Consider the following 11,933-nt stretch of genomic DNA (forward strand, 5'->3'; position numbering starts at 1 on the left):
TATATATATATATATATATATATATATATATATATATATATATATATATATATATATATATATATGAGAGGGTTAATGCGAAAATACAAATAATTTGTGAAAATGCGAAAACAAAAAAACGAATGATATTGTGTCACCTCAACATTATATTTTGAAAAATAATTCATCCAAACTTTGAAATACATGATTTTTAACATTTTTATTATGAAAACATGAATTTAAAAATGATTAAGGACGTGTAAAAAAATAATTATTAAAATCGTCTTTAAATCTATATTACCATAACACCATCCCATGTAAACTTATTATCTTTAATTTATTTCTAATAAATTATTTCTTTATATGGCTATGTTATCTAACTATCTATTTTGTGCATGTAGGATTAATTGTAGACCAATCATTTTAATTATTTTAAAAAAATAATTAATAAATTGAGAAAAAGAACCAATGAATTTTTTAAATACATGTAATTTTGACATCAAATTTGATATGCATATTATATATAAATATGAATATACAAGAGATTATTGTATGCATGTATATACTTATATTTTTTACATATGCATATGCAAAACGAATATACATATGCATTAAAAATATATATTTTTTTTAATTCAATGAATAAATAGTATATATATATTGAAATATAATATAAATTTTTTTTTTTCAGAAAATTATATTATTGATATATGTTCGTAATTTTTTTTTGTATATATGCATATTTAAAAAATATACATACGCACATGCACATAATTTTTTTTATCATTTTTTTTGCAAATCTTTTAGATATGGATATGTACATGCACATTAAATAAAAAGTTGATCGGTTCATTCCCTTAAATATGGTTCACCATTAAACTTTTTTCTCTCTCTGTCTCTGTCTAGCGGTGAAAAAGATCGGATGAATGTTCACTGCAGGCCATCACGGCATCACGATCCACCTGAGCTCGACATAGTGCGCAATAAAACCACACTCTTCGGTCTAAAATCACCTATCAAAGACATATGTAATGATAGGTAATAACATAGTGTATTTTCAAACTAAGATTTAACATGTGTTTAAACTTTTTGGGTATTGTTGATAATTTAGCATTTTAATAAATATTTAGATGTCTATTTTTAGTTTAGTTTTCTAATTTAATCAACTAAAGAATTAATACCGTATAAACATATAAAATAAAATAAGATGTTAGAATCAAACATGCATATGACCTTTAAAGAGTGCAACACATTAGTCTTGTGAATAAGTAGCAAACAATCTTATCCTATATCCTATGTCGACAAGTTTTAGATATTTCTGAACCAATTTCAAGTTTGTCCTTAACGACTGGACATATGTGTGTTTTCATTATCTTAGAATTTGGAATAGAAAGGGCCAAAGGGGTTTCATATATAATAATTAAAATTTATTTAAAACTTATAGAATTCCATTTTATTAGTATATTCACATGAATATAACAATAACAATGAATCAATGATTAATATTATATCATCTGTTTGAGTTGTTGAATCTCTTATGAACTTGACTATTGTTACAATGACCGAGGTCTCGGTCGTTAAAGAACGAATGAGAGTCAAGAGGCAATGACCTAAGAGTGAAAATATTGGGGTCCTGACCCGTTTGCAATTTAAGGGTAGAAATCAAATACCTTATAAATTTACAATCCAAAATATCTGTTGATCAACTCCAGATTCCAGAATATAGATTTTGATGTAATTGTAAGTTTCATTATATAATTAATAAACTTTTTTTTAAAGAAATTTGTAAAACAAAATGTTTTAAAATTGTTTTGGGAGTTATAAATTTGTGTTCGTCGCTCGCTCACTTGACTATTCCTTCTCACCGACGTCGTCTATTTCTTTTCGCCGCCGGCCACCGTAAAGCTTTAAAACGTCACCAAACAAAAAAAGATGCTAACTCTAACACACACTCTTTTCTCCTCCGCCACTTCCACCTCCTCATTCCCAACCCTTCACTGTCGCCTCAAAACCCACGTTCACTCTCTCAATTCTCATCGCTCTGCCCACCTCCCTACTCCTACTTCTCTCCAGCTCTTTAACCCTCTCAGGTTCGTCATGTTTTACTTTCATGTTCATTTGTGTAAACAGTTATTACGTTGATTGAACTTGATCTGATTAATTTATGGTTAAATTGAGGAAAGTTTGTTATTTTGGTGATCATGATTTGTTAAAATTTGTGGATTTCGCAGAACTGCTGTGGAAAATAGAGGTAATTTGGGGATGAAGCAGAAATGGAAACGAGGGTTTGGCCCTGTTTGCTATTCTCCTCCTGTTACCACGAGTAACCTTCAATGGATCTGCACAATATCTGCTGCGTAAGCTATGCTCCCTCTTCTCTTTGCCTCTCATCGACGTAGTGAATTCGTTAATTCATTAAAGCTGTTACACATTTTGACTTTTAAAAGTTTTAGGTCAAAGATAGTACTTTCGACACTACACAATTGATTTGATTTACATATACCCCATAAAAATCTATTATTTAATCAAAACATTATTTTACTAAATTAGATATATAATGCAATAGAAGCAGATTAAATAAAACAACCATCAAAATCTGACAAAATCGAATTCATGCAACAACTAGGGCTGATGTTTGAATGTATTATACAACGAAATATAAAAGCAAGATGCTATACAATACACAATTAACTATTATACAAGAATATTATTTTTACCAAAAGGATTAATCAATTTCTCTACAGGGTTTTGATGTTTGCAAAAGGCACAGCAATTCAAAAATCATTTATTGTTCCTTTTTTTGCTCTACAAGCACCTGCAAGTCTTACATCCTGGATCAAGTAAGCTCGTTGTAGTCTTAACAATTTTATAAAACTATGTGTCTTGTGAAATGTTGCAATTTTCATAGGATACATAATCACTTTCTATATTTTTTTGTTTCAAATTTAATTAGTTTCCTATTTGTTTTGCAATTTGCTTGTGAAAATTTGCTTGCAGGGGCGAATATGGGATTTTAACAGCATTCTTGGCACTTTTAGTTCGCCTTTTCTTCAGTATACCTGGTATATCTACCACTCTACAAATAGATTTCATTGGATTGTGAGACAAAAAAAAAACAAACAATTTGAATGCATAGTACATATCAAATATGGAATCTCTTATATCCTTCATAGTTTTTACAAATTTGACCATATCGGCATTCATTTTAGATGAAACCATTTTATTGTTTTTTAATTTAAATACTTTTTTTTATCAGGGAAAAATATAGAGAAATATAAACGTACTTTCACCATTTTTATGGATTTAGCCACGGAAATATTATTCTCTATCAACTTAGCCACCCAACTATTATATAATAACTATCAGAAGAATAATTGTTTAGTGACTAAATCCATAAAATGGTGAAAATACACTGTGCATTTAAGTATTTTGTCCTTTTTCAAAATTGGGTAACCTAGAAAAATGTTTTTTTTTTTACAAATGGTAAAAAAAGTATAATGATGAAATGACAATACTTTTCACTTTATTTTAATTCAATTTAGGAAACATAGGAAACCACACCATGTCATTACCTAAACATACCTAACAAGTTACTTTATGCCACTTTATTCCATTTATTATTTTTAATTCTGTTGTCTTGTCTCTTCTTATAGGTGAACTTGAATTGCCATTTATAGCATTGCTAATGGTAATTGTGTTTCCTTTCCAACTTGCAAACTTAAGGTAATACATCACATCAATAATTTTTTTTCTATTTTCTTTTCTTCCTTTCCTCTTTTAGTCCCCTTTTGTCACAAAGGACATTACAGAATGAACTGGCTTTCAATCTTTGTCTGGCTTTCAATCTTTGTCTGTGCAAAAGACATGAACCTTGTCCTATGTAAAAATCGCAACCTTAGTAATTTTGTAATGTGAATGTTTGTTATTGTAGAGGAAGACAAGAAGGGGTGGCTCTTTCTTTGATCATTGCAGCATTTCTTGCTTTCCAGCATTTCACACGATTAGGCAACTTAAGAGGAGCATTTGACCAAGGATCAATCATTGCCACCTTAGCAATACTTTCTATTGTTGCTGTTCCAATCATGCTCTTAATATGAACAATTATTTTAAAAAATGCTTGAACAATTACGTGTGATCGTTTGTATGCTATTTCGAGTTAGATCTCAACACGTTATATGATTATAACTCCCTACTTTTGTTTATTAAATGTACTTCAACTGCTTTTATAGTCTTATGCATGTGTAAAGAATGTTTGCTACTGTTAATGAATATAATACTCAAAAGTGAGAATCCTTGTGATCTATGTGATATTGTTTATTCAACTTTACTCTTCACTTTATTTCATTTTATTGGAGTTTTATACTTTCATCTTTTTTTCTTATTAAGTGATCATTGTACTTTTAGAACTCTACCCAGTTATAGCATTGTAGTTCCATATATCTGTTATCATTTTTTCAATAAATATTTTTATTCTACATGTATTTCCCTACAACAATTCTAAACCGAAATCTACAAATTTTATTCTGCTAATAATTGCAAGAAGTAACAAGTAGATAACCCAATAAATTACTTTTCTTTTTTCATTTTCTATAATTTTCCTACTACAACTAAAAGCCATTCTTAAACATGAAGTATGGCAATGATCTTATCTAAGAATAGGGCCCGCTTCAATTCGACATGTCACGAATTCCAGCCAAGTGAATTCCCATCTTGTTTCATTTAGTTGATATTCATTTTTCTCTGTTTAGAAATACAAGTAGAATAGTTATCATCAATGGAAGGAATAAGTTAGCAACCATCATGGCTGCTGAGTTGGGCTCCCCTGTTGGCTCTGATGACGTGTAACCCGGTTGATCTGAAGAAAAACCGCCCGGTTGGGTAGGTGTTGTAGGATACGGGTTGATTGGCGAACTTATTCTGCAAGTGGAAATATACATTTGGAAGAGTGTTGTTAATAATTGAAAAAACTGACATAACACAGTTGAATGATTAGTGACATTGCACTGATGTGTTTTGCTTACGTGGGAGAGGTGGGTGGGGTTGGCATGGGAGGCGTTGGTGGAGTCATCATGCTTGTTGATTTAGCGGCTGAGAAGCGACAACTTCCTGAACCTGCAACAAATATTATATAATTATTTAAAAAAAATATTAAAAATATTATTTATTCAGATAACACTAAAAAACAAACACGGTCTTACTTGGATCTGTGTTGGTAACCTGTGCAACTCCTCCAAAAGAGCAACTAGTTGGAGCCGGATTCTTTTGATAATACGCATTAAAAGCATACGAAGCATGATCCCGAACCGTGTTCGGGTTGTAACAACTCGAACCCGGTTGAATCGCTGAGCAGTCGGCTCCTCCATAGCCACAAGCATAATCAAGTGCTACTTGTAGAGAGGTTTCAGAAGCCGATGGACTTGCGATACACCATGATCCACTCGATGAACCCGATGGGCCTGTTGGGCCCGTTGGTCCAGACGGGCCTGTCGGGGCGGTTGGGACAGACGGACCCATCGGGGCTGTTGGAGTAGTTGGAAATGGGGCGGGGTTGTTTGGTTGAAAGCCGGTTGGTGATGGTGGGGGTAAAGTTGTGGGGTTTCCGGTCGGGGTGGTGGTGGTTGGCGGGAATGTGGTTGGGGAATCTGTGTTTGGAGTTCCGGTGGGAGTTGTTGGTTGAATGATGGGGATGTCATCTTGTTGAAGGAGGTGTCGCACTTTGTTATGCAAGATTGCTTCCAATGGAGGTTTCTCACCAAAGCTTGAATCTGAAAAAAAAAAAAAAAAAAAACCCAACAAAATCATTATAATTCTTTGCTTCTGCATGATATATTGCTTGCATAAACCTTATACAAAAGGTTCGGTTATTAATTAAAACTAAAAAAAAAACATTTAATCATTACAATGACATCAATAGTTGATAACAACGTTTCATATTAGGATAAAAAGATGTAATGTTTTACTAGTGACATGTTTAATTGATTAAAATGTGTTTGTATAATTAATTTGTCTTGAAACTGGAAAAAATTGTAAGATACTTTCATAAATTGATGAAAGAACAAAATATGGTTGCCTAAATTGGTAAGAAGGTGACCCCATGAATAGTAAAATGTTCAATTTAATAAAATATGATTGCATGTTTCCTCTACAAAATTACTTGTTACATATATTTGATAAAATCAATAGTTGAGATATGTGATAAATGTCAACTATGTAAAAGCTAATATTTAACGATCTTAAAAGCATTACATAACGTACCAGTATCGATCAATATCAACTTCTAATATAGTTTTAGGGTCTAAGAGAAAATAAAATCTTAACCAATTTTTATATTTTGCAGACTGAAAATCATTCAAGTATGAAAATAATATATAAACGTCACCTGGAATGAGAAGAAGCGAAAGTACGAAGAACATCGAATACAAAACAACTCCCGGACCCATATCGCCTGAAAACGACTTGTATTGGTATTTTTTTTTTGTTTTTTTGGAGAGGATATATAGATCGTATATAACTGATGTTTATATTTCGGGTTTCAAAAAAGAAAGATAAGCAAATTTGTAGAGTGAAAGGAGGCATCTTTGGTAGCCTTAAATGGGTATTTGTATAATTGGGGAAGAATCAAAGGTTTCTTCTTGGTGAAAGAGGGGATGGAATATGAGAAAACTTGAGAAATGAGGCATTGGGTAGTTGGGAACTACAAGCAAGAAGAGGTGCCCAAATAGGTATCAAAAAATAAAAGAATGATGATGTTGGGATCTTCTATTTGTAATTCGGTATCTAAAGATGTAACATTTAAAGGTTTTATTGTTTATAAACAATAAGATAACAATATATTCATTTGCTCATAGGATAAATTGTAAAAGTACTAGATCAAATACATCGTGGTTTATGTGGAAAATATGCAATAATAAAGTAAAAAATGTTTATTTAACTCGACCTAACCTATCTTAACTCCCATCAAATTATTTAGACATAATTACATAAATCGTTCTTATGATTGACAGAAAATACCATTGCAAATCTTTTTGATAAATTTTTAACATGATTGGTTATTTTCAGGCTTAAAACTCCCACGATATGCTATTTTATACCAACCACAAGGACCCAAGCTATGTCATCGTGTGTTTTTTAAACCTGAAGGGACTAATCATTTTAAAAATTCCTCAAAAAGATTTACAATGATATTTTCTCCCTACCACCATGATGACCATTTGTATAATTTTGTCAATTATTTATTTTAGTATAATGTTTAACCATCAATGTTTATATATATATATATATATATATATATATATATATATATATATATATATATATATATATATATATATATATATATATATATATATATCACATTTTTATGCCAAACGCCTACTAGACTATATATATTACAGTTGAAAATGAAAATTATGTAAAAGGAAGATAAACGTAAAATTTATAAAAATCTTAAAATTAAATCAAGTTAGAAGTTGAATTAGAATAACATTGGACAATTACAATGTGTATATATGATACAAAACGACGTAATATGATGAGTTTGGGTACCTAAGCTTATATATCCTTAAGAGTATATTCACTTTTCCATATATATATATATATATATATATATATATATATATATATATATATATATATATATATATATATATATATATTAGGTTTTGCTTTTTTTTTTGTAAACTTGAACCTTTTACTATTTCATGGGACTCTAAAGAGATCTAGAGAAAAGATTTTATTCTCCAGGTGCCCCATTTGAAACAAAATAAAAAGGGAAAATACCATATAAAATTAAAAGAAAACTTCATTGTGTACCAAAAGTAAAAGCCGCCGTTACTTTTGTTCAGGTGTTTACGGGTAAAATTCTTTTTAAAGTTTTATTTTCCACGATACAAAAATTAAAATTGTTGCAATAATAATTTATCTTTTTATATAATATTTAAGTGTTTTTTTTTCCTTGGACTTACAACACAAATAACCCAAATTCTTTTTGTTATTGGACCAAGGTCTGTCTAAAAATACCCGAAGCAAGAGAAAAAATAAATTCTTTTAAAGACGTAAATTTCACAAAATTCTATTAACTTATGAAAAATACTTATTCCAAAAACATCTTATGACTAGAGTTGTATGAGATGTTGATTTCCTATTTCCTATCGTTTTTTTAATAGCTTTTGTTAATTTTCAACTTCCAAGTTCCGATGTGATATATGCCGAGTTTTGATATGATGTATTTCTCATTCGGTCTTGATCTTCGTGTAATCGTTTTGATAACAATGAAGCAAAATTCATGTGGTACAATCTAAGCATTTATCGCGGTAAAAAATATAATAACGGTCACCGGTCGCTATTTAAAATCGCGGTTTTCGCGGTGGTATAGCGGTGATATAGCGTTTTTTATATTATTTATAATTTATATATATTAAAGTATTAATCAGTAAATCATAGTTTAAAGTTCAACCCAATCCGGTTAATTAGTTAATCAGTAAATCATAATTCACATATCATATTTAGTTAATCATACTTCACATATCATAATTAGTTAATGATACTTCACAAACTGGTTACCAATGCCCAGTTAATCATACTTTAATACAGTCAACAAGAAAACATATGCAATACTTACTATTTTATCATATTTTAACACAGTTATAGTTATCAAGTGAAATGATTATGTAATTTGATAGTTAATCATAATGTGATACTTCAAGTTTTCGACACAATTAGCAAAACAACACATACATAGTTTCAATGGAAGTCATGACAATCACAAAATTACAATTTTATTCAATAGAATGACACAAAAGTTTTGGTTTGGGCTAAGAAAAAACAATTTTATTCAATGGAATGACACAGAAAAATGTTTTCTTTTATGTAAAATATCCCAAAAATGGAATTTATTCATATAGCGGTTATAGCGCCGCTAAAGCGGTGACCATAATCGCGGTAAATAGCGGTAAATCGCAGCGCTAATAACGTCACCGCTATTCTAAACCGCTATTTTGAAATAACGTTTCCTTACCTCCGCTAACCGCTATAACGCCGCTATTGACTACATAGTACAAAATACAATATAGAGGTTTTGCTCATGAGACTATTTTTGAAACAAAGAACATTAATTAGACAATAGTCTAATAACAATACATGCAATAAAATTTTTAGGGCTATATGAGAGATAGGTCATGGATGGTTACCCACCGTTTAAGATGGCCTGCATTAGAACAAATTATTCTTACTCTGGAAACAAAAGATACATCCAATCAACATCATAAATTTGCTGGTGGATGATCTCACCAAGCACCCACGAGCAACAATAAACTTGTAATTATCATAACACTCATATTTTTGGCCTAGAGGTTTTGGGCTTTTCGGTGTTTTTTTTCCAAATTTATTTAAAATTAAATAAACTCTAAAGTAATTAGAATAATATTTTAGAAGGAAAAATATAAAATAGAAGATTTCTATGATGATTTGTGGATGTAAACAAATAAATTGGAAAATATTGTAAGAAAATTTGAATTTAACTATAGTTTAAGGTGGTGTTTGTTTTTCTGAAGTCAAAATGTCTGCAGTTTGCGGACCACATCTGCAAGTCTCTGCAGTAAAAGAGGTGGACCAAACGTCTGCAGTCTGCAATAAGAAGACTGTTTGTTTTTTAACGTCTGCAGGCTACTAAAATAAACTAAATTTTAAATAAAATTATTTTACAAACTTAAATGATTTTTCAACACCAAAATTTTAATAATAATAATAATCATACAACATTGAAAATAAAATTAATGCAACTAAATTCGTCAAACAATAAAAAAATGATTTTAACTAACGTCATTCGCCATGACAATGTTTCTTTGTGTATTGATTTCAACTAACATCATTCACAAATATGATTTCATAAGGTATTGATTTCATAAGTTATTGTAACATAGACAACTATTCAACAACAATTTTAAGCACATTCAACATCAATTTTATGCACATTCAACAACAATTTTAAGCACAAATCAACAAGAATGACAACATTCACAGCAATATTTCTTATTTCCAGCACTTGATTTCATCAATTTCAGCAACATCTAACATTAAATTTAAGAAAAAACAACCATTTTCAGCAAAAAGGATCAAAAAATTTGACTAGATTATAGACTTTTCAGCAAGAATAAACATTAAATTTAAGAATAAACAACCAATTTCAGCAAAAGAAATCAAGAAATTACAACATTCACAACAATATTTCTTATTTCCGGCACTTGATTTCATCAATTTCAGCAACATCTAACATCAAATTTAACAAAAAAACAACCATTTTCAGCAAAAGGAATCAAGAAATTTGACTAGATTATAGACTTTTCAGTATGAATAAACATCAAATTTAAGAATAAACAACTGATTTCAGCAAAAGAAATCAAGAAATAACAACATTCACAACAATATTTCTTATTTACAGCACTTGATTTCATCAATTTCAGCAACATCCAACAAGAAACTTATGCAAGAAAGGAAAAGGAATCAACAAATTTGAGAAGATTATACACTTTTCAGCAAGAATAAACACCAATTCCATGTGAAATTTGAAAAAAGGAAACAGAGCATACCTTCGATAGCTACCAGGTCCGACAGCCGAGAGGAAGATTAGCGCAACCTGAAGTCTGGTGTTGTGGTCGGCGGAGAGCCCCGGTGGAGTGTGGCAGGGAGATCGGTTGTTGAGCGAGGGTTGAGGAGCCGATGATGGAGATGGGTTCGTTGAAGGAGAAGTCGACTGGAATAGAAGTAACGGCGTTTTTTTTAGGTTAAAAGCCCGTAGATGTGAGAAGTGGGTGGTCCATGTCTGTGTGGTGAATACTTCGCGCAGACGTTTTTAAATCTTAGTCCTTCGAAAAAACAAACAATCAGCGGGGATAAAAGTCTGGGGGTTGTCTGCGGGGCGCATACAAAAGTGGTGCTGCAAATCTTTAGAAAAAAACAAACGACTCCTAAGTCTTTAATCATCATATTTAGCTAAGGTGTTTTGTATGTGAGAATCAGATGTTATTAAAGTTATTATATTAGTTAAATATGAGTTGGGGAGAGTTTTAGTTAGATTTGGTGGTGTTTAGACTAGAATCTTGAGTATAGGGCTTATAATTACCAAATAATCAAAGTTTTGAATATTTATGCTTTCTCTGTGTTTTTTTTTCTCTCTCTCTGTATGTATATATATATAAGGAGAGAGAGAGAGATAAAGAGAGAGAGAAATATATATATATATATATATATATATATATAATATGAAGTTGGAGCTCTCCTTTGGAGATTTCTCTCCATTTTCATGTTGATTTGAAGGTTTGAAGCTCAATTGCTAAGGTTTTGTTTATTTCTCTTCATAATCTAGCTTTTGAAGGTAAAAATCTTCTCAATTTCTTCTTTGTTAATGTTAGGGTTTGTGCAAAGTTCATAAAGTATGTTTTTTTCTTGATTATAATATTTTATTTAGTTGATTGTAATGTTTCTCATAATTACCAAATAATCAAAGTTTTGAATATTTATACTTTCTCTCTCTCTCTCTCTCTCTCTCTCTCTTTATATATATATATATATATATATATATATATATATATATATATATATATATATATATATATAATATGAAGTTGGAGCTCTCCTTTGGAGATTTCTCTCCATTTTCATGTTGATTTGAAGGTTTGAAGCTCAATTGCTAAGGTTTTGTTTATTTCTCTTCATAATCTAGCTTTTGAAGGTAAAAATCTTCTCAATTTCTTCTTTGTTAATGTTAGGGTTTGTGCAAAGTTCATAAAGTATGTTTTTTCTTGATTATAATATTTTATTTAGTTGATTGTAATGTTTCTCTTCCTAGTTCACTCCTCAAGCAATGATTCCTTTTACTCTTTGGTTAAGTTCTAGGGTTTTTCCTAACCTTAACTTCTTAACTTTGGGATTCATTATCTTTTCTAGTGTTATAAACT

The 11,933-nt window shown here is 30.3% G+C and overlaps 2 protein-coding genes across 2 annotated transcripts; one reads left to right on the top strand and one right to left on the bottom strand.

Annotated features, from left to right (window-relative positions):
- The first annotated feature begins 1,741 nt into the window (after positions 1-1,741).
- On the top strand, positions 1,742-4,282 carry LOC145062852 (cold-regulated 413 inner membrane protein 2, chloroplastic-like). The gene is made up of 6 exons (XM_079010439.1): positions 1,742-2,069; positions 2,211-2,336; positions 2,724-2,819; positions 2,977-3,041; positions 3,633-3,702; positions 3,911-4,282. The coding sequence occupies exons 1-6, from the start codon at positions 1,912-1,914 to the stop codon at positions 4,074-4,076; spliced, it is 681 nt and encodes a 226-aa protein (XP_078866565.1). The 5' UTR covers positions 1,742-1,911; the 3' UTR covers positions 4,077-4,282.
- A 132-nt stretch (positions 4,283-4,414) lies between these two features.
- On the bottom strand, positions 4,415-6,554 carry LOC145064692 (uncharacterized). Its single transcript, XM_079012093.1, has 4 exons — positions 6,359-6,554; positions 5,178-5,744; positions 5,001-5,091; positions 4,415-4,896 (listed from the first exon to the last, which is right to left on the bottom strand). The coding sequence occupies exons 1-4, from the start codon at positions 6,417-6,419 to the stop codon at positions 4,710-4,712; spliced, it is 906 nt and encodes a 301-aa protein (XP_078868219.1). The 5' UTR covers positions 6,420-6,554; the 3' UTR covers positions 4,415-4,709.
- Between the last annotated feature and the right edge of the window lie 5,379 nt (positions 6,555-11,933).

This window comes from Lactuca serriola, chromosome 7 (genome assembly GCF_051521515.1).
Source record: "Lactuca serriola cultivar US96UC23 chromosome 7, Lser_US96UC23_V15, whole genome shotgun sequence".
Taxonomy (NCBI): Eukaryota; Viridiplantae; Streptophyta; class Magnoliopsida; order Asterales; family Asteraceae; genus Lactuca; species Lactuca serriola.

What these genes read in the sequence shown, in the direction of transcription:
- LOC145062852 (XM_079010439.1), top strand. Translation starts at nt 1,912, where the DNA reads ATGCTAACTCTAACACACACTCTTTTCTCCTCCGCCACTTCCACCTCC. An exon ending in ATCTGCACAATATCTGCTGC is followed by an intron (nt 2,337 to 2,723) that starts GTAAGCTATGCT and finishes ATTTCTCTACAG; the next exon opens with GGTTTTGATGTTTGCAAAAG. An exon ending in CCTTTTCTTCAGTATACCTG is followed by an intron (nt 3,042 to 3,632) that starts GTATATCTACCA and finishes CTCTTCTTATAG; the next exon opens with GTGAACTTGAATTGCCATTT.
- LOC145064692 (XM_079012093.1), bottom strand. Translation starts at nt 6,419, where the DNA reads ATGGGTCCGGGAGTTGTTTTGTATTCGATGTTCTTCGTACTTTCGCTT. An exon ending in TTCGCTTCTTCTCATTCCAG is followed by an intron (nt 5,745 to 6,358) that starts GTGACGTTTATA and finishes TTTTTTTTTCAG; the next exon opens with ATTCAAGCTTTGGTGAGAAA. An exon ending in GGTTACCAACACAGATCCAA is followed by an intron (nt 5,092 to 5,177) that starts GTAAGACCGTGT and finishes TATTTGTTGCAG; the next exon opens with GTTCAGGAAGTTGTCGCTTC.